General features: G+C 39.1%; 1 protein-coding gene across 2 annotated transcripts; it reads left to right on the forward strand.

Moving 5' to 3' along the window:
• Positions 1-5,197: 5,197 nt before the first annotated feature.
• On the forward strand, positions 5,198-19,436 carry LOC148667543 (uncharacterized). 2 transcript variants are annotated; one of them, XM_088632623.1, is made up of 3 exons: positions 5,198-6,258; positions 8,856-8,983; positions 18,768-19,436. In XM_088632623.1, exons 1-3 carry the CDS (start codon positions 5,889-5,891, stop codon positions 18,825-18,827), a joined length of 558 nt encoding a protein of 185 aa, XP_088488749.1. In that variant the 5' UTR covers positions 5,198-5,888; the 3' UTR covers positions 18,828-19,436. The 2 variants fall into 2 exon arrangements, 1 of the variants encoding a protein (XP_088488749.1); XR_015936939.1 differs by lacking the exon at positions 18,768-19,436 and adding an exon at positions 16,520-16,768 and having other exon boundaries at positions 5,212-6,258.
• Positions 19,437-19,938: the final 502 nt, after the last annotated feature.

The following is a 19,938-nucleotide window of genomic DNA, read 5'->3' on the forward strand; positions in this document are numbered from 1 at the left end:
AGGAAGAAGCAGATCTCTGTACACAAAACGGCAGTGCGATCTTAGAATTCCTGTCTTCTTGACAGATTCAGACTCTTTCATAGTGGTCATTGCTCGCCAAATAACTTTGCAGCTGAGGAAGAGCACCACGGAAAATACCCAACACAACCAGTGAGCGTGTTGGTTGCTCTAGCTCTTAATCCAAGGAGCTGTTTTTTTTTTCCTCGCAATAATCATTATTAATCCGAAACAGCAGCACAACTGGTTGCATTTGTGATTGTGATAAAAGATCTAAATGGGGAATTGAATCTGTTTCTTGATGTTGTTCCTGTGGTTGCGTTGGTTACAAAGCTGAATGTTTTTCCATGTTCTGCTAGAGTATCCACTGGCTTGCCTTTATCAGCTGTCTTGGAAAGATAAGCTGTGCTTCGTCTCAGGAAAAATCATCAGTACTTTCATTTTATTCTGTGCGTATGGCCGTTATTTAAAGTATATAAAAATCATGAGTTCATAGATTTATCCAAATATCAACGGCACCTTGTAAACCTGTGGTAATAATTCCTTCAATCTAATAGTTTCACTCCAGGGAAAAGGCAGGGAAACATAGAGAGTTCTTATTTAAAGACAACATCAGTATTAGATTGCATGTCAGCAGGCATCACTCAGAATTCCTAATATGATTTTGAATTCAGTTTTGCAGTTCTTTAGTGTTTTACTACTTTCAGGGAGTCCTTTATTGACCTTGCTGAAGCAGAGAAGCGACATAATCACAAATGTGACCAGTTTTTTTGCTGTTTCTGGTTATTAATGATTATTAATAATGATTATTATTTTGTATTTTGATTAGTATTTTTCGTAGCGTTCTTCCTCAGCTTTTAAGTTATTTGGTGAGCAAGAACCACTGAGAACGAGTCTGAATCAATCAAGAACACATACGGTACTGCTGTCCTGTGTACAACTGCTTCGTCCTAATTGAGCTTTTTAGTGTTGAAGAAGATGTTTCTAATTTCGATTGCTGGTTTCAGAGGATGTGCTGCAAGATCACAGATTAATTTGAAAAAATTTGGAGATGCATTGGCTGGGATTCAAACCTGGCTCAATTGCATGAAAGCACCTATACTCAGCAATGTGAGGAAAGGAGAGGAGACCAGAGGTAGCGTGGCTGAATGGTCTAATATGCTGGATTTTAGGCTCCACTCTCTCAGGAGCGTGTGTTTAAATTCCACTACTACCCAATGTTTTAAGACCTTACTTCCTGTGATTTGTAATATGGTCAGTAAAAGCACTTTATGTAAGTATCTCTTATGTCAGCGCTACAAGTCACTTACTGCTCCACAAGTCCGGGGTTCAATCCCCGGCATCTTCAGGTGTTTTATATTACTGTAATCACATCTCAATCTTCTGTTGAGTGAGAACTCTTTGCTCGTGTTCATAGAGAGCCAGGTTTACCTTTTGAATCTCACCCGGGATTTCCTGAGAGATCATTCAGCGAGCGAGTCCTCCCTCTGGACTCCGCACTGAGCTGAAAGCTGCACGAATTCCTCACTGCGTGTCCTGTACTGTTACAGGTGGTCCAGCGTAAATGTGCAGCACAGTGACATGAACACCTTGAACTTTTTCTGTATGTGAAGGAAAATGCAAAAGAGCATGAAAAGTATTGATCATATAAAATATCCATGGTACAACTCAAGAAAAAACTGAAGCCCAAAACAACGACTTTTGATGATTACAAGAGATTCAAGAAACACAACCGTCCGCAGATGGATTTGGATCCTGAACGCTTAAGTTAAAAGAACAAAAGCGAAGTAAACTCTCTTCATTGTCTTATAGTTTATCAAATAAAACAATTTCTTACTTTCTTAATAATTTCTTACTATAGATAGATGATTTATTGAATTTTAACAAAATCACAATTACAAACATTTGGGGTTAAACTGTTATTCACATTCTCTAATAAAGAGAAACGTTAGTGTTTTCCAGTGTGTGAGTCAAAAAATGTGTCAAAAAATAACAAATAAAAGTTATATGAATTGAACTGTTCTACTTTTTAGGCTTGCATAGTCTTATTGATATTTCAGTTAAATCTTTTCTTCTGTAGTAATTTCAGTTGATATTATATTAATCCTGATTTACAATTTTTGGACATGGTTCATCTTAAATAATTTGTAATACAATTTTCAGTTTTGGAAAATTGCGCCCAGAAGCTACTAAAACTGGTAATGTTTTCATAATGTGTAATGTAATAGTAGCATTTGGGTGGAAAACAAAGAGTATTTCTTGGTATGAATCCCAAAACTTCAGATAAAGCTGTCAATACATCATAGATTTCTACTCCATCAATATCAGCAGTGTTATCACTACCGAATGCTAAATATAGATCCTGGCAATACTTTGTGAGATCTTCAAAAGAAAATCCAAAATTCTACTGAAGCAATCAAATTTATATGTTTCTTTTCGATCCAGAAGAGGATCGTTCCTCTCAAAACTCAAAACATGCCTGTCTTTTCTTTTTTTCAAGGACAAATGGATTATTGAGGTGTAAAGATGGGTTCAAAAACCAAAATCATCTGCTATTGCTGCTGTTTCTTTGATAGTTTCATCAAATCCTTCAACTGATAATCAATATCAAGGAATAATATCATACAAATTGTGGTTTTCTGTTAATTGCCAATTTTATTGTAATTACATCTTCATTTACAGATGTCTTGCATGTATCACAAGGTATAATAGTCGCCGTGCATCCTCAGCATCCTTTGTGACAAAAGTACAAAATAACAACATTTATGGTTACTTCTATATTAAAATGAAGGTAAATATACCAAGATATTAAAATACAATTGTACAGTGCTAACCTAATAATGCCTGTGAAGTTTTCCAACACATTTGAACTGTAATTCTGAAATATTATATCTGAGAATGCAAAGAGAGTACAAAGATCAAATTCAATCAGTGAAAATACAACAGTAGTTCACTAAACTAAGTTTCTTCCCTGAAATGATTTGTTTGCGAAGCACCAAGCACCCTTGAATGGATGACGGAAATCAAATATACAGATGGATTGAGAGTGTGCTTTCCAACTTTTGTGTAATATTTTCCTTTGTCTTCACAATCTGGATAATATTAAAAGGAGTAATGTCAGTGTAAAACAGCATTCCTTCTTGGGGAACAACGGTTGTGTTCCATATTTCTAATTATTTTGGTTTCAAGATCGCAATTTAGTGTGAAACATAAAAGCCAGCTGGAAAATCTGTTACACGTCATTTACAATGGCCTTTCAACTAATAGCCCGTGCAGGGATCAAACCCCAGCTGTTGGTACGAGTTTCGTAAGGCTCTGCAACATGCAGATGAGAAACTAACCTCTGCTTCTTCATTATATACACAGCGAGCTATATTTACGAGCTTACTGCCCCCTACAGGCTCTGTATTTGATTGTGGTACAAGACCGCCTGTGGAGAAATGAAGTGAGGAGGGTGTGTTCATTAAAAGGCTCAGCGTCCCTGGGAGGGCTCAAAACACCACCTTTTTGGTTAACACCCGAGCCACAAAGACTCATGTACAGCTTAACACGTCTCGGTCTCAGTGCAAGTGATACACTCCGTAAAAGTTTTGGAGATCCATTTGTTTTTAAAGGAAAATCACCAACAGCGGCCGAAATTTATTGGAGTTTTTTCATTCTATACTGCGATTTCTGAAGGGTACCCTGTGAAAATACAAATTTGACGAGAAGGGATGGACATATAAGGTCAGAAGGCTGGGGAATTGGACCTTATGGTGAAGGCTGCAGGTTCAGCAGCAGAACCTGTTCAGTATCAGTTGACTCCCATGTACTTAAAACACTCAGACGTGCTACCGTTGCACCATGGGGTACTTAATGAAAAAAAAAAAACAATCAGTGTTCCTGGATCTGTTGTCGAGAACAATACCTGCTCAAGAGCTGCGCAGCAAGAATAAAATGTGGTCTGGGAAGAAGAAAGTCATTTTGGAAGAGCGGCGCACCTCACAAGAGGGAAAAAAAATTCGCGACGCTGATGGGGGCTTAAAAGTAGCCCCCGTGATCTCGTGGCGCAACGGAAGCGCGTCTGACTTCATATCAAAAGGCTGCGTGTTCAAATCACGTCGAGGTTTTTCAGGTTCTGTTTGTGCTGAACACAGAATTCACACCATGTAGTTGAGTTCTATCTGTACACCACATAGATAATCTACACAAAATAGAGTAATAAAGATCACGCATTTAGGAGCTCACGCAGCGAATACCATTGAATACAAGATGTGAACACAACTCACATCTGCTAAACATCACCTCCGTCTTTAGGGACAGCTACATCAGAGATTGGAATCCTGGAGGTTTCAGATCTCCACTGTTTTATTACAGAGTAAAACAAACCTAAAAGTTGGAGATTTTAAGGACACTTGTGTTTTGTTAAAAAGTGTCTTAAACCTGAAAATGTAATTTGAAAAAAAAAACAGCTATTGGACATTAGCTGGTGCTTTTTGTAACGATTTGCTATTTCATGCTGGAAAACAAAGAAAACAGACCCAACGTTCGCTTTCAGGTCCGGTTCATTAAATAATCTATTACTGAAGAGCCTGATTAAAATTTACACGAACCAGCTAGAAGTCGAACCTACAATCTTATGATTCGAAATCAGATGCGTTATTTATTAAAACTCTAGTATATCACATAACCTGAATTCCCCCGTAGTGTGCTCAGCGCCGCTACTAGTAATACACCGCTCCGTCTAAAATTTCAAAGTGAGAAACGTGTTTTCTGAATTTTTATGAGTTTTAAAATATAATCTCTTTAAATCAGACAAAGGGTTTATGTTTTGCACTGAAATTCCGATTGATTGAGAATTCAAAGAAAGACTGTTTTCTTCCACAATACCGTGAAATTATCACATCCACCAGACTCTCCAAGTTCTCCAGACCTTGCTGGGTGAGCATTTGCTCCGGTAAATAAGGTCACCTATCGTGTTAAATCATTTCTTCTCAACACAACAGTTCCTGGTGCACGTTTTCTCTATGAAAAAATACATTTTTCCCCTTGCACGATTTCTCGTTTTTTTTATCAAAGCGTACAGAAAGAAGATAAAAGTAGAAACAGTGTCACAAAAGAACTCTGTCGCTGTTGGGATATGTCAGACGCATTGAACATATAAAATGCTAGATAAAAGCCATTTTCACTTCGTTTCTCAGTGTCGGGGCTGCTACAGTACATCAGGAAAAGTAAGTATATGCTCAGTAGAGGGGTTGTCATATTTTGTCTGTTAATCAAACATAAACAACAATTAGGGACAATGGACAAATTCAAACAATTTGTGAAATATGAAATAGAAATCCTGCTTATCAGTGCAGAAGAAATACTGCCAGTTGGCAAGAAACGACAGCATTTTTTTTCTTTAAACAAAAACCTGCATAGGGAGATCAAAATCCACTTGAAAAAATCCACTTGAGACGTTTTCGTTGGGGAGGAGGGTTGTGGAAGGGCAAAAAAGTAAATCTGTTCCGTCACGAACGGCGAAGGTCGCAGGTGATTCACTCCTCTTGACTAGGTGGCGCTAGGAGGTGCAGAGAAGTTTATATCCGGTTGAAGAAACTCCTCTTTCTCAGCTCTGCTTCTCGATTGTTTTGAAGCTGCGACCGCGCAAACGAATGACGTCATTATATTGCGCGACCCTGCATGTATTTCACCCACGTGTGGGTTGACTGAATCATTTTCTTTAGATAAAGGAAGTTGTTGTTTTTCTTTAAAATAACTTCAGGTTCTGAATACGTAACGTCTTGTCGACTGTGTTTATGCTTGAACAGAGCACAGCCCTGACAACAGGATCTGTGAAGAATAAAAAATAAGTTGTTCTGTTTAAACTCCGGAAGTCAGCCTTTGTTTCTGACCGACTCTGAAGAAGGATGGCGGAGTGCTTGTTAAATCTGCAAACCAAGCTTGCCTCTTTCATGCACGTTTTGCTCAAATCGTTCGTGTATGAAGTGTCAGAAGTTTTTGGAAACAGGATGTCTGACTCTGAGAACGCGTTTCAAGACAAACTCCTCAGCGTCTCCCAGATCCTGGTGAGACGGGCCGTGTTTAAAATCACACAGTGTGTGGAGGACAGTGTCGGGAGTGAAATGGCGCAGCTGAAGAAGGAAAACGAGAGCCTGAAGTGGAGATTGCAGCTGTGGGAGAAGGAGTTTGGAGGAGGAGGAGATCAGTGTACCCAGACGCTTCCCTGTGTAGTGACTGCAGGAATAAAAGAAGAAATGGACATGAAACGATTGTCAGGTCAGTGTGGTGACTTGTATGAAGTCAGAGTGTGTGTTTGTTAAAAACCAGTGTCTATAACTAACTCACTGCTGAGATTTTTTAAATAACAAACTTTATTTTAAAGAAAACATCTCACAATAGTAAACATTCTCATTATCAGTACGCGTTCTAACAAAGTATCAAACTGTCATCAAATAAACTTTCCGAAAGAGGTGAGAATATAGTGGAGAGATGCAGAGTGACGTGGGAAAGACATGTGTGTGCAATGGGATTCTTTATTGGAAACTGAACTGTTTTGTCCGGTTACGGTGCTGAAAACACCTTGTTCAGATTCAACAGTTGTTTCACTGAATCAATTTGTAATCCAACGTCATTAGGAAACAACATTTATTAATATTGTATTTACATTGTATTGGTCTAGATTTTTATATGTCTATGTCTACTAATGATTGTGTATATAAAAATATTTTAATTAGTTTAAGTATTACAGTCCTCCAGGGTCTGTGTCTGTGTCTGAAATATTAATCCAGTATGTCTGTATTAACCCCCCTCTCTCTCAGTGCAGTGTTAATGTACAGGAGTGTCTAGTCATTGTGTCTGTTTTAACCCCCTTCTATCAGTGCAGTGTTGATGTACTGTAGTGTCCAGTCAGTGTGTCTATATTAACCCCTCTCTCTCTCAGTGCAAAGTACTGTTAAAGTACTGTAGTGTCCAGGCAGTCTGTCTGTATTCACCCCTCTCTCTCAGTGTAGTGTTAATGTACTGTAGTGTCCAGTCAGTGTTAACACCTATCTCTCAGTGCAGTGTTGATGTACTGTAGTGTCCAGTCAATGTGTCTATATTAACCCCTCTCTCTCTCAGTGCAATGTTAATGTACTGTAGTGTGCAGTCAATGCTTCTGTACTCACCCCCTCTCTCAGTGCAGTCTTTATGTCCTGTTGTGTCCAGTCAGTGTCTGTATTAACCCCTCTCTCTCAGTGCAGTGTTCAAGTACTGTAGTGTCCAGTCAGTTTGTCTGTATTAACCCCTCTCTCTGTGCAGAATTAATGTACTGTAGTGTCCAGTCAGTGTGTCTATATTAACCCCTCTCTCTCTCAGTGCAAAGTACTGTTAAAGTACTGTAGTGTCCAGTCAGTGTGTCTGTATAAACTCCTTTCAGTGCAGTGCTGATATGCTGCAGTGTCCAGTTGGTATGTATCTATTAACCCCTTTCTCTCAGTGCAGTGTTAATGTACTGTTATGTCCAGTCAGTGTGTCTGTATTTACCCCTCTCTGTCAGTGCAGTGTTAATATGCTTTTATTTCCAGTTTGTTGTCTGTTTAAACCCTCTCTCTCAGTGTAGTGTTAATGTACTGTAGTGTCCAGTCAATGTGTCTGTATTAACCACTCTCTTTCTATCTGCAGTGTTAATGTAAATGTAATGTAATTATGATATTATTACAGTAGACTTACTTTTTACATGGTAGTTAGGTTTCTGACAAAGCTAAATCAGAACACCCCCTTATACCAACTTATTCCGCTATGTTTAAACAACCCAAATTGATTGTGGGTGTACTAGTATGTGTGTGTAGTTTAAAGTTTTTAAGATCACATGGCCTCAGTTATCACTACTATGCTGATGATACTCAAATATAAATCCATACCAAACCTGACGTTGATGTGGATGTATTTAGTTGTATCTCCGATATAAAATCTTGGATGATTCAAAATGTCCTTCATCTTAACTGTGACAAGACTGAAGTCATGCTTATTGGCACCACCCATCAACTTTATAAAACCAGTGCTGTAACCCTATCTGTAGATGGTCTTGTACTTGAGCTTCAGTCTATATTGGAAACACTTGAGGATGATATTTGATGTTCGACCCACATGTGCAGCATGTTGTCTGAACATCTTTCATTCCCCTCAGAAATATTGCTTGACTATGCCCTATGTTATCACTAACTGTGGCTGAAAAGTGTTGTCTAATCTTGAATCGAATACTGTAAAGCTCTACTCTCTTCTAAATCCACATTGAACAAACTCCAGTATGTCCAAAATTTGGCAGCCAGAATCCTGACCAGGTCTAGTGCAAGTGTTCAGATTACTCCTATTCTGGAGTCCTTGCACTGGCTTCCTGTCAAGTTTCTTATCGACTGAACAATCCTCCTGCTCGCCTATAAGGCTCTCCATGGCTTGACACCTCAGTACCTGTCTGAGTTATCGCCCTACTCCCCACCTCCCAACCTTCGCTCTTCTAATTGTGTACAACTATTTGTCCCCCAGTCCTTCTACACCCTATGGGTGACATGGCCTTCTCCTGTTATGCCCCCAAGCTCTGGAACTCTCTCCCTAAGGATATCGGAGAGTCATCTTCTCTAAACTTCTTCAAATCCAGACTCAAAACCTTCTTCTTCAGAAGAGCCTTTATTTAACTGTTCTTTACCCTTCTGCTCCTACTGGACTTAGTACCACCATCTACTGTTTCCTTTAACTGTGCATTCTCACCGTGCTTATATTATGTATTTTTTGTTGTTGGCCTTTTTTAAAGTGCTTTGAGAAGCCACCTTTAAAAGTGCTATATAAAATAAAGTTTATTATTATAAAGGTCTCGTCCTCTTGTCCTGTGCTTACAGGCTCAGAGGCCAGTGCTCTCTCTGACGCTGGGGACAGGGCTCCTCTTGAACAGCAGCGCAGTGAGGAGGAGTGGGTCTCCATTCTGATACAGGAGACAGAGCTCACTGCTGCAGAAGGGAAAGAGACAGTAAGTGAGCAGCACACAGAGAGGAGACAGAGTGTCAAGGATCTGGACTCTGTGCCCATGATGAAGACAGAGCCTGAGAGTGAGACATCTGGGCTCTTAGTATGTGATAATTTTACAGAGAAGATTAATAATCTGGACACGAACAATATTACACAAGGTTGTAATGAACTGGGCTGTGTCTCTGTACAAGAGCACAGTAAAGAACTGGATGTTTTAAATCTCACAGAACAGGACACAGAGCCCCAGTTGATTGACCCTGAAGAGCAGCAGACTGATGTACCTGGTGAAGAGAACAGTACTGAGTCACAGCACACAGAGAAGAGTCAGTACAGGGAGGAGCAACAGCAGCTCCTACAGGGCTTGATAATTAGGCATTGTTCTGTTCAAGTGGAGAGACTGTCATTGCAGAGTCTCAAACAATCATATGATCCCTTTGTATCTAATGACTTTACACACAGGTTTAATAATCTGATTACTGAGAAAATTGTTGAAAGTTTTAATGAACTGGAGACTATGTCTGTTCTTGGGCAAAGAGAGGAACAACTGAATGAACTGGACGGTTTAAGTCTCAGAGAGCTGAAGAAGGAGCCCCAGATGATTCACACTGCTGAGAAGCACACTGAGGGACATGGTGGAGAAAACAGATCTCAGTTTCAGCACAAAGAGCAAGACCATTCCATGGAGCATTGGCAGAATAAGAGTCCCCAGCATGATCAGGGGATGAGGAAGAATCAGTCAAGGCCTTGCTCAGATGGAGTGGATAAACTGCCATTATGGCACAGGGAGAAGCAGCGTTTCTGTCATTCTAGTATTTCAAAACCCTACCAGCACATTCACACAGGAGCGAGACCATTCAGCTGAAGTCAGTGTGAGAAGAGTTTTATTCAGTCAAGTGACTTAAAAAGACACCAGCGTATTCACACAGGAGAGAGACCATTCAGCTGCAGTCAGTGTGGGAGGAGTTTTAGTTGGTCAAGTAGCTTAATAGCCCACCAGCGCATTCACAGAGGAGAGAGACCATTCAGCTGCAGTCAGTGTGGGAAGAGTTTTAGTCAGTCAAGTACCTTAATAGCCCACCAGCGCATTCACACAGGAGAGAGACCATTCAGCTGTTGTCAGTGTGGGAAGAGTTTTAGTCAGTCAAGTAACTTAATAGCCCACCAGCGCATTCACACAGGAGAGAGACCATTCAGCTGCAGCCAGTGTGGGAAGAGTTTTAGTCACTCACACCTCTTAAAACTACATCAGCGCATTCACACAAGAGAGAGACCATTCAACTACAGTCAGTGTGGGAAGAGTTTTATCCAGTTAGGTGACTTAAAAACATCAATTTAGTCACCAGGTTTTTATTTAATCATAGTCTTAGTCAAGTCAAGGTAGATATGTAGGTAGATGCGTCAGCATGTGACATCCGAAGAAGGCTTCACAGCCGAAACATTTAATTTCTTCCCTTTTCAGCATGGAACAAAACTTTACTTGTTCCCAAAATGTCTATTAGTCATAGTCACTTTGAAGTCACCCACTTTTGAGTTCATCTGGTCAGTTAAATTTTGACTATACTCTTATTTACAGTTGACTAAAACAGAAATAGTTCTTGTCATGGAGTTTAATTTATGTGGATAAGAGAGGATATATATCAAATACAATAAATATTTATGCAATAAGGGGTAAATAATAAAGAATTAGATACTGTATGAATCTCTTTTAATAGGAAAATCTATTTTGGCACCATTTGTAATAATTCCATATATATATTTTTTTTCCAATGCAACTGTTTTTTTAAACAAGACAGGACAAGCAATATATACAGTGCCTTCAGAAAGTATTCATGCCCCATTGTTTATTTCTCCTTCTGCTGTGTTGCAAAGTCAAATTATTTAAATGTTTTTTTTCCACTCCTGTAGAAGCAATTCTCTATAATGTTAAAATGAAATTAAGTATTTATAATTCTGAAGACATATTTAAAATAAAAATGGAAAATTACTTAATTGATAAGTATTCACCCCCTTTGTTTTAACAACCTAATTTGGGTCAATTATCTTGAGAGATCACACTAAATACGTTGACAAGGTACACCTGTGTTCATTTCAAATTCACCAGTGTTCAATTGCTTGATTGCACAGTAAATATCACTGTCAGGTCTCGCAACTGAAACAGCAGATCAGATCAGTCCTGCTGTCATGAAGACTGAGGAGCTGCCTTTGGAACTTTGAGATGAAGTTGTTAGGATGAAAAAACCTGGAGAAGGTTATAAAAAGATTGGCAAAGTTTTGAACCTTCCTAGAAGCACCGTTAAAAACCCATTGTAACAAAATAGGAAAAACATGGCACAACCCAGACACTACTAAGATCAGGCCCTCCTACCAAATTGAGCAACCGGACAAGAATGGTGATTGTCAGAAAAGTGACCAAGAGTCACTGATAGTTGCAGAGCTCTTTGGCTGAAATGGGAGAAACTGTGCAGACATGAAAAATCTCTTCAGCAGTTTACAGATTCGGTCTCTTTGGGAGAGTGGCTAGAAGGAAGCCGCTTCTGAAAAGGCCAACATTAAGTCATGCTTTGAGTTTGCTAGAAGCCATGTGACAGAAGCTGAAAGATATACTTGTATTTTAATAAAATAAATATTATGAATCAGGAAAGCAGTTTTTCTGTTTTTCTCCTCCTGTCACTGTCAGCGAGCACAAGAAGACTGGAACAACGTAAGACAGGGAAAAAAATGCTTGTGGTAGGAGGGGGATTTGAGCTCCTTTTAGAGACCAGAACACCTAAATGAGCTGGAAAGACACAAGTCCTTGAGTCTGGCGCCATTGAGCACTTGGCCAGCTGCATGAGTGATACAGGGAGCTGTGCTGAATACACCAGTAAACTGAACTAAACTGAGGTTCCTCCCTGAAACACATTGCTGGAGAAGCACCAAGTTGCCTATTGTATCCTACACGGATCACAGAAATCAAATATATGGACCATTCGGAGTGTGTTTCCCAACTTTAGCATAATATTTTCCTTCACTGATGCCTTGGAGGAACAGAAACAACAGATTGTCTTCACAACCTTGGTTTCCTAATAAGGAATGAGGTCAGTGTAAGACAGTTTTTCTCTTTGGGGAACTGAGGTTGTGTTCCAGTTTTCCAGTTTAATTTCAAGATGGTCTGTGATGTGATGTGTAAAATATTAAAGTATAAAAAGAATAAAAAATAAAAGCATAAAAAGGCTAAATTTGTTGAAACAATACTGTTTCTTACTTTGATAAGTTACGTTTTTTTAACTAACTTTATTGTAAAGACTATTATTAAAATAATTTTAAAAAGCTCAAATTCGCATACTGGTATCTAGAAAGTGCAAAGCAGTCTAGCCCTTATACAACTTTCTGTGCTCACTGAATAGATCTTGAAACAATATAGTGGGTAGTCTATTATATTGTGGCAATAATAACCCTGTTTTGAAACCAGGTCTTGACAACATAAATTTCACGGAATTGATCTGCTGCCACATGTAATCGACTTTACAGTTTACACAGATGAGCACTACCCGAGCTTATTGGGACCGACATATTTCAAGCCAAAACGTAAAGGTCAGGGACTGTAGTATTTAATTTGAAGCGGAAATGTCAGTTTTCTTTAGGGGGACTGGCTTGAGACTTTTACTCATTGTGCTGTTCGGGTGTTCTTATTTAAAGTCGTATCCTTTACATCCTTGAATATTTGGCACCACAATGGTACCTTGAAGAACATGATAATGAACGTATTTGATTAAAATGAATTTCTTTCCTTTTTTGCGTAGATAATCCCAAGAGTGCATTCAACATATTCGCACCATTCACTAGGACTTAGAAAAACCCAGAGCCAATCTTCCCACATTATAAGTTGTTATTGCAAGAGAATACAGATTGATCAGTTCAAAACTGTTATTATTATTATTATTATTATTATTCATAGCGTCAAAGACTTCTTTATTAGCATTTTTTCTATACCAAAAAAAAATTCAAGGTGTTCTTCTCGTTGTACTCCACCTAGATAATCTAAACAAAATCGAATGTCATAGTACAGGCTCGCACAGTGAGAATTCTTGAAGAATAAAACCACATTGCACATCTTCGGAACATCATGTCCAAGTTTAGTAACCGCAACATCAGAGATTTTAAGCTAAGAAATTTCAAATAGCTTTTTTATTAAAGTTTCAAGCAAACTTGAATAACTTTGCAAGAAACATTTCAAAATCTCAATTAAATCCAGTACGATCCCAATGGATTAATCTGGACTTTCTTCCTGCGATCCCGACAAGTTGGGAAACAATCTTATGGTTCTTATGGTAAGAAATATAACACGAGACCACACAGATTCTTAAATGCATCATATTGTTATTGACTAGGACACCGATGTGAATATGTGTTTGGGTTTTGATTTGCCGATTCTTGTTCAGAATTGGTGATTCACGATTAAAGTATCAGTAGCGTCGGAAAGCAGGAGCTCTGTTTCTCAGCGATCTTGAGATCTACCATGTAAAGCACAGTGTGAAGATCTGTACTAAAAAACACCAAGTGCTTAAGGTGACATCTTTTACCGTTGCAACTTTTCATCTCAGGTGTGCTTTTAGAAGGCATAGAAAGAACGGCTGTGTTAACACCTTCATCACACAGCAGAGTGGTGCAGCTGAAGTGTGCTGGGCTCATAACCTAGAATTTGATGCACCAAAACCATCCTCTGCTATGAATGTTTTATGGAAGACTGAAACACACCATTGGGTCAATGAAGTATAAGAAAAAAAACCTAGCCAAAGTCTCTTTGTTTAAGTCCCGTTCTAAGTTTCTTGCTTTTGTGAGCAAACTTACCCAGATCTGCAATATTTTAAAATATATGTAATAATTAATTGGAAATTGACAATATCCAGTTATATACTTGGACAGACAAAAAAAGTAACAATTATGATATTACATATACCCATATACCTCATAACCTACATATTAACACACTGACCAGAATAATTGAAAAGCTTTGAATCAGAGCTCCTGCAGTTAGTGTTAATTAGAAAAACAACAATGCTGAAACCTGAGCACAAGTTCAGCTGCTCTCCAGCTTTGTTCCGCAGAGTTTTTCGTTGCAATTGAGCTCAGAGCTGGAGATGATCTCAAGATATAATCGTGTTAACTAGTCTGCAGCTGTGTGCTCCTTTTGAAAGTTTGTTGCAATTGACCCAAAGTATGTTTTATAGCTGTCAGGTGCAGTTCACTTACATAAAGGACATTTATTACTGAGGAGCTCGATAGTTTTAAAAGCAATATGAGTCAGACAGGAGATGAACCTACAATCTTTTGATCTGCGTTATCCATTGCATTACTGCCTTTCCTCACATTGCAGAACTGCACCAGAGTGAGCTCAGCGCCGTCGTACTATCTAAGGTATATGGGGTTGTGTGGTGGCTGTGCCTGTGGTTGGAAGGTTGTCAGCTCGTGTCTCGTGGCCATCAGAGAAATCCTCTTCTGTTGGGTTTCTGAACAAGGCCCTTAAACCCAAGTGCTCCAGGGACACTGTATAAATGGTTCACCCTGTGCTATGAGAGCAAGTTGTGGGTTTTTTTAAAAGACAAAATCCTAATACCTGAAATTGTATATGGCCAATAAAGTGGTCTTATATGTGTGTTATTTTATCTATATATATTATTATAATAGTTCAGGTGGGTAGCTGCGTCAGCATGTGTAGGCTGCAAAAGAAGTAGTAATAGGTTTATTCCATGCTGAAAAAAAGGGAGAAAGAAAACACAACGTTTCAGCCATGAAGCCCTCTTCAGGTGTGAGAAAGACAAGGCAGTAAGCAAAGGTAATGTAGCAGGAGAACAAAGGCATGGAGAGAGGAGGAGCGAGAGGCGGGAGCAGGGGACAGAAAGAGAGGCCAGTCAAGAGGTGTGAAGTCAGAATAGCTGTAGAGAGGTGTGAAATGAAACATTTCAATGAATGGAGAAAATTTAGAAGAAGAGTAGTCTGTTGTTAAGAGAAGGGGGAAGGTGTGATCATAGCTGCAGGATAATTTTGGTTTCGGTAGTCTTTCTGATGTTTGAGTTCGGAAAACCATCTTTGAAAACACAGACAGAGAAATTAGTGTGGTCATGGCCGTCAGAGGTGAAATGAGAAACAATGGGCTTGGAGAGATCTTTAATCTTCACATCCCTAACACGTTCTCTGAAGCAATCTCTGAGTTGCCTTCCTGTTTCCACAATGTGGACAGCATGTCCTGTACTGCTCTGTTATTTCATTTAGATGTGTACAGATAAAGCTCAACTGCATGGGGAGCCTTTCAGGTTCAGCAGCAGCAACACCTGAAAACACACTAGCTAACCTCAACATGACTTGAACACTCAACTTTCAGATCCAGGGTCAGACACGCTACCATGGTGCCATGAGGTCAGTCACTCCAAGTGCTTTTAATTCCCCAAAGAGAAAAATTAGCGTCACTGAAAAATATATTTTTTAATTCTCTCCTGTGAGGAGCGCTGCCGAAGAGGGTCTCTTCTTCCCAGACCACAGATTATTCTTCATGCCTGGCTCTCACACAGAGAGCAGACACAGCGTCTCCACTTATGTGTTTACTACATCTATAGATCTGACCCCCTACAGCCCCGATACTCCTGGACAGGATATTTACCACCAGCCTCGTGAACTTCTCATCTTGACCTCTCCTAGGAGGAGCACAATTAACACAGAATCCTCTCTCCATTTAGCAAATAACACAAAACACTGTTTACCTGTCAAGACAGAAAACCAGGCTGCTCCAGGTGAGGCTTAAACTCACAACCTCGGCATGACTCCACTGATGTCATTTTACATGGCCTGAACCAGGAAAGAGATTGGAAGTCAAGAAGTTATGGTGTTGTTTTAATACTTGCCTACTCTTATAATTTTTCGTTCAAATTTTTTATTATGGAGTACTTTCAATTGATGTTAATCCTTGTCCCAATGAACAATTCTGAGCCATGGTGTATCTTGAATAATGTTCTTATAGGCTTCAGTTTGGAAAAGTGAGCTCTCCAGAAGCTACCAAAACCGCTAATGGTTACATAACACTTCATGCAAAAGCAATGTTCGGGTTTAAAAAAGAATATTACTTGCTACGAATAAGAAAACTGTTACAGGAGGTGTGTTAGGGCTATTTTAGCTTAGATCTTCAACTCATCGCTACTGAGCGCTAAAGGCAGGTCCTGGCAATACTTCATGAGATCTTCTTTAGAAAACATTTAAGAAAAATATTTCCACTACCATACATAAAGTAAAAGACTTTTGAAGAAACTGTTCTCATACAACCAACATACAAATTACACATCTTAATGAACATGAAGAGAAATCCGTGTTGTGAATAACATAAAACTGTCACTACACATGATTGAGTTTTTGAGTCTATCCCCTTAGACCACTCAGCCATCCTGACAAGCAGTGGAGACTGGTGTGTTGAATGCACCTGTTGCTTTGTCGACTTAAAAGCAGGGCAGATTATGCTAGAACAACAGAACGATTATTAACTACTACTGTTCTTTTCTTCTTAATACAGAGATTTCTACATTGCAAGACAATTGATGACTTACATAAAGGAAAGCCTTGGTAAACGAAACAGGAACGGACAGGGATCAAACCCATGATCTTCAGTTTACGAGACTGACGCCTTTCAACTTGCCCAACACACCTCCTGTTCTGTTTTTCTTTCCCATCAAGGCTAACATGTTTTTAAAATAAAAAAATTAAATCTTTGTGCACAAATTGCAATGGTAGGAGAAATAAAACAAATATGATTATGATATAATTGTTCAAATTAATTCTACTGAAACTGATTAAATCACATGGAAGCAACAACAACAGAACCGTGATTCTTAACAAGGAGATATGGGGCAGCAGCGGGATACCAACTCATGCCCCCGAAGAGACTGGAGCTTTAATCCAGCTCCTTAGAGCGCTCAGCCGGGTTACCCTTGAGTGGCTTTTCAGCACTTGTAGTCTGACTTTGTGGTGTTGTGATGCGTGGAAGCAACTACACCTACTTTTTCTGAGATGCTTCCTCTCACTTGGTGAAATATTCAATTCTTTGGCCCTCTGAATATAGTTCTTCTGTTAAGCAGGCTTTAGACTCTGCTTATAGCGCCCGTGTAGAGATTTTATTTTTACAGGAAGATGCATTCCAAAACGTATCTCTGTAGTTTTAGAAAAGCTTTGAACGGCGGATTTATACAACGCACAAACAGTATTCTAACTGCAGACTGCAGATCTGTGCAGCAATCGTACTCGATTTGACTGTGATTCTGAATTACTTTAGCAAACATATTCAGGTTTCCTTGAACCTTTAATAAAAAAAACGACATCGTTTCCAATCTCCAATGTCACTGTAAACTCAGAGGTGATGTTCTGCAGATGTGCAGTGTGCCTTTCCTCTTGTTGTATTCAAGAGTACTCACTGCGTGTCCTGTACGCTACTGTGATTTCATTTAGATTATCTACGTGGAGTAGAGTGACAAATCACTTTGAACACTTTCGGTTTGTTAAATGAAACACCAAAGAAAATACAAGTGATGAACATTTGAAATAACCACTGACAGCTAGAAGAGTGAAAGATAAAAGACAATTTATAATGACATTCACAATAGATTTAAGCAAAGGACAACCACCCAGACAGGCATTTGAACCCTGGACCCTCAGATTAAAAGTCAGGTGCTCTACCAACTGAGCTATCTGGGCTCTGGAAGAATGGAGACACTGTCAGGGTAATAGCAAGTCACATGTCTGTTCTTGTGCCGAAGCGCAGTCATACCTGACCTGTCTGGAATGACCACTGACAGACTTTATCCAGAAGCGACGGCACCACTCCCAGTAGAATGAGAGAGAAATACAGCATGACATGGAGGGTCAAGGGTCTCCCACAATCCATCTTTCCTCACATTACTGATTTTTTCACTAACATGTTGTTACTTTTCACAGTCAGATTTTTTCACATTTAATAAGATCTTTTAATCAACAATATTTAAGAAAAAAAAACAAATGGAATATTTTTTGGAACAATAATTAAAAAAAAAACTTTCCATGCCTTGGTTGTATTAGTGTGCACACCCTTATAAAGGAGGTTGTATCTGTGCTGAAATTTAACCAGTCACATTCCAGATCATGTACAAAGGTTATTTGCCTTCGCCAGACATCAATTGTATTGATTCTGATTAGTCCTAATTTATATCAGCTTATCTTATATAACCACCCAATCTGGGAGAACAAACGTTCAAACTGCACATGAAGAGAAATCCATTTGCTGATTGTAACCAAAGAATGTCGTTACAAATTATCCGCCGAGCTGTTTTACGTATCCGGTCACCTCTTTCCTTCCTAGTTTGCAGTGAGCACAATTCTTTCAGTTTCTTATCTAGTATTTTCCTTGCTATTTTACTGTCCCTTTCCACCAAGTGGAGATGGATCCGCAACCGAAACCCTGTTTTCGCCCTGTGTTTCTGCAGCTCAAGTCTGTATGAGGAGAGGTAGTTACACAGCTCCAGTGGCGCAATTGGTCTGCTTCTACAGCAGAGTCATGCTGAGGGTGTGAGTTTAAATCTCACCTGAAGTAGTGTAGCCTGTGTCTTAAACTACTGAAAGCAACTGACGAGTTTAGGTGCTCTTAGGTATTTGCTGGAGATTGGGTCTAAATTAACATGAAATAAACAAGTAAAGGTTTATTCTGTATCACACCCAAAGAAGGCTCCACAGCCAAACTGCTGTGTTTTCTTCTCGTTTCAACATGGAATAAACATTTTCTCGTTCCTTTGCAGCCCATGCATGCTGACACAGCTACTTACTTAAATTACCATCAGCTGTGGACCTCCAACTGACCTGAGAGATATCTACTTAGACGAGAGGAGCACGATGGAGTACCGAAAACTTGAAAAAGCTCTCGCACTTAGATTCTGTGTTTTTGTTGTTCCCCCGATATTTTTTAATGTTCTTTTTCTTTATGTTTTGAAGTTGTTTCATTTGTTTATTTGTTTTTATAGTTGTTAGACCACTACAGGGATTTTCCTATGTTCCCAGAAGACTTCTCCTTTTGTGGTTGTTGTGTTTTCGGGTTATTTTTTTTTTTCTATTGATAGGACCCCACGCATTACTGTTGGACTAGTTAACTTTAGTTCTTACATTCTACCTGAAATTACCTCAATAACTACAACTCTTTTTTCTATATTTAACTACAGTTGCTTTCCAGACACCACAACTATTCACGATGAATCTTATGAATACACGTCTTTATGAATGATAGTATTATTTATTAATAATTAACTTTAATGTTATTTAATGTAATGCATGTACAGCCTTTAATATGTGATAGTGAATTTGCAGGTATCTTGGGGAGGGAAGAGAACTGAAATTAAGGAAATACATATTTAAAGGGGGTGCAAGTTACCTCTGTCACATCTGGGTGTTAACTGAATAGATTTGTGGTATTATTTATTGTGTTTTAACTCTATACTTGTGTTTCTCAGGAGACAGCAGAAATATTGGGGACTTGCGGCTACAGAAAATAGTGTGAACTTTATAGGCAAATGTAAGGTTACGTTAAAGAAAAAAAACATATTGTCACCTTTTTCAACTTGATTATTTAAGACAGTTGTTCAGAACAGTACCTCTTCTCGTATCTGTGGCCGTGGTCCAACAATAACAGTGGTGAAACAGGCGGAATGTGTGGAATGAACTGGAACAGAAAACTCATCCAGTCGATAGTAAGGTTGTGTAGGACTGCACACACTAGGTGACAGTGTTGAATAGCATGGTCTCAAAGCTTCACGAGCCAGGCAGGAATCGAACCTACAATCTTCTGATCTGAAGTCAGACACGTTATCCACCACTGGCCCTACTAGCACCTTGCTCAACTGCGCTATAGTGAGCTCAGAGCCGCTACTAGAAATTCATCGCCCCGGTCCACATGTTCTCAATTAGATTCATGTGTTT

This window comes from Lepisosteus platostomus, chromosome 5 (genome assembly GCF_059453375.1).
Source record: "Lepisosteus platostomus isolate fLepPlt1 chromosome 5, fLepPlt1.hap1, whole genome shotgun sequence".
Lineage (NCBI taxonomy): Eukaryota > Metazoa > Chordata > Actinopteri > Semionotiformes > Lepisosteidae > Lepisosteus > Lepisosteus platostomus.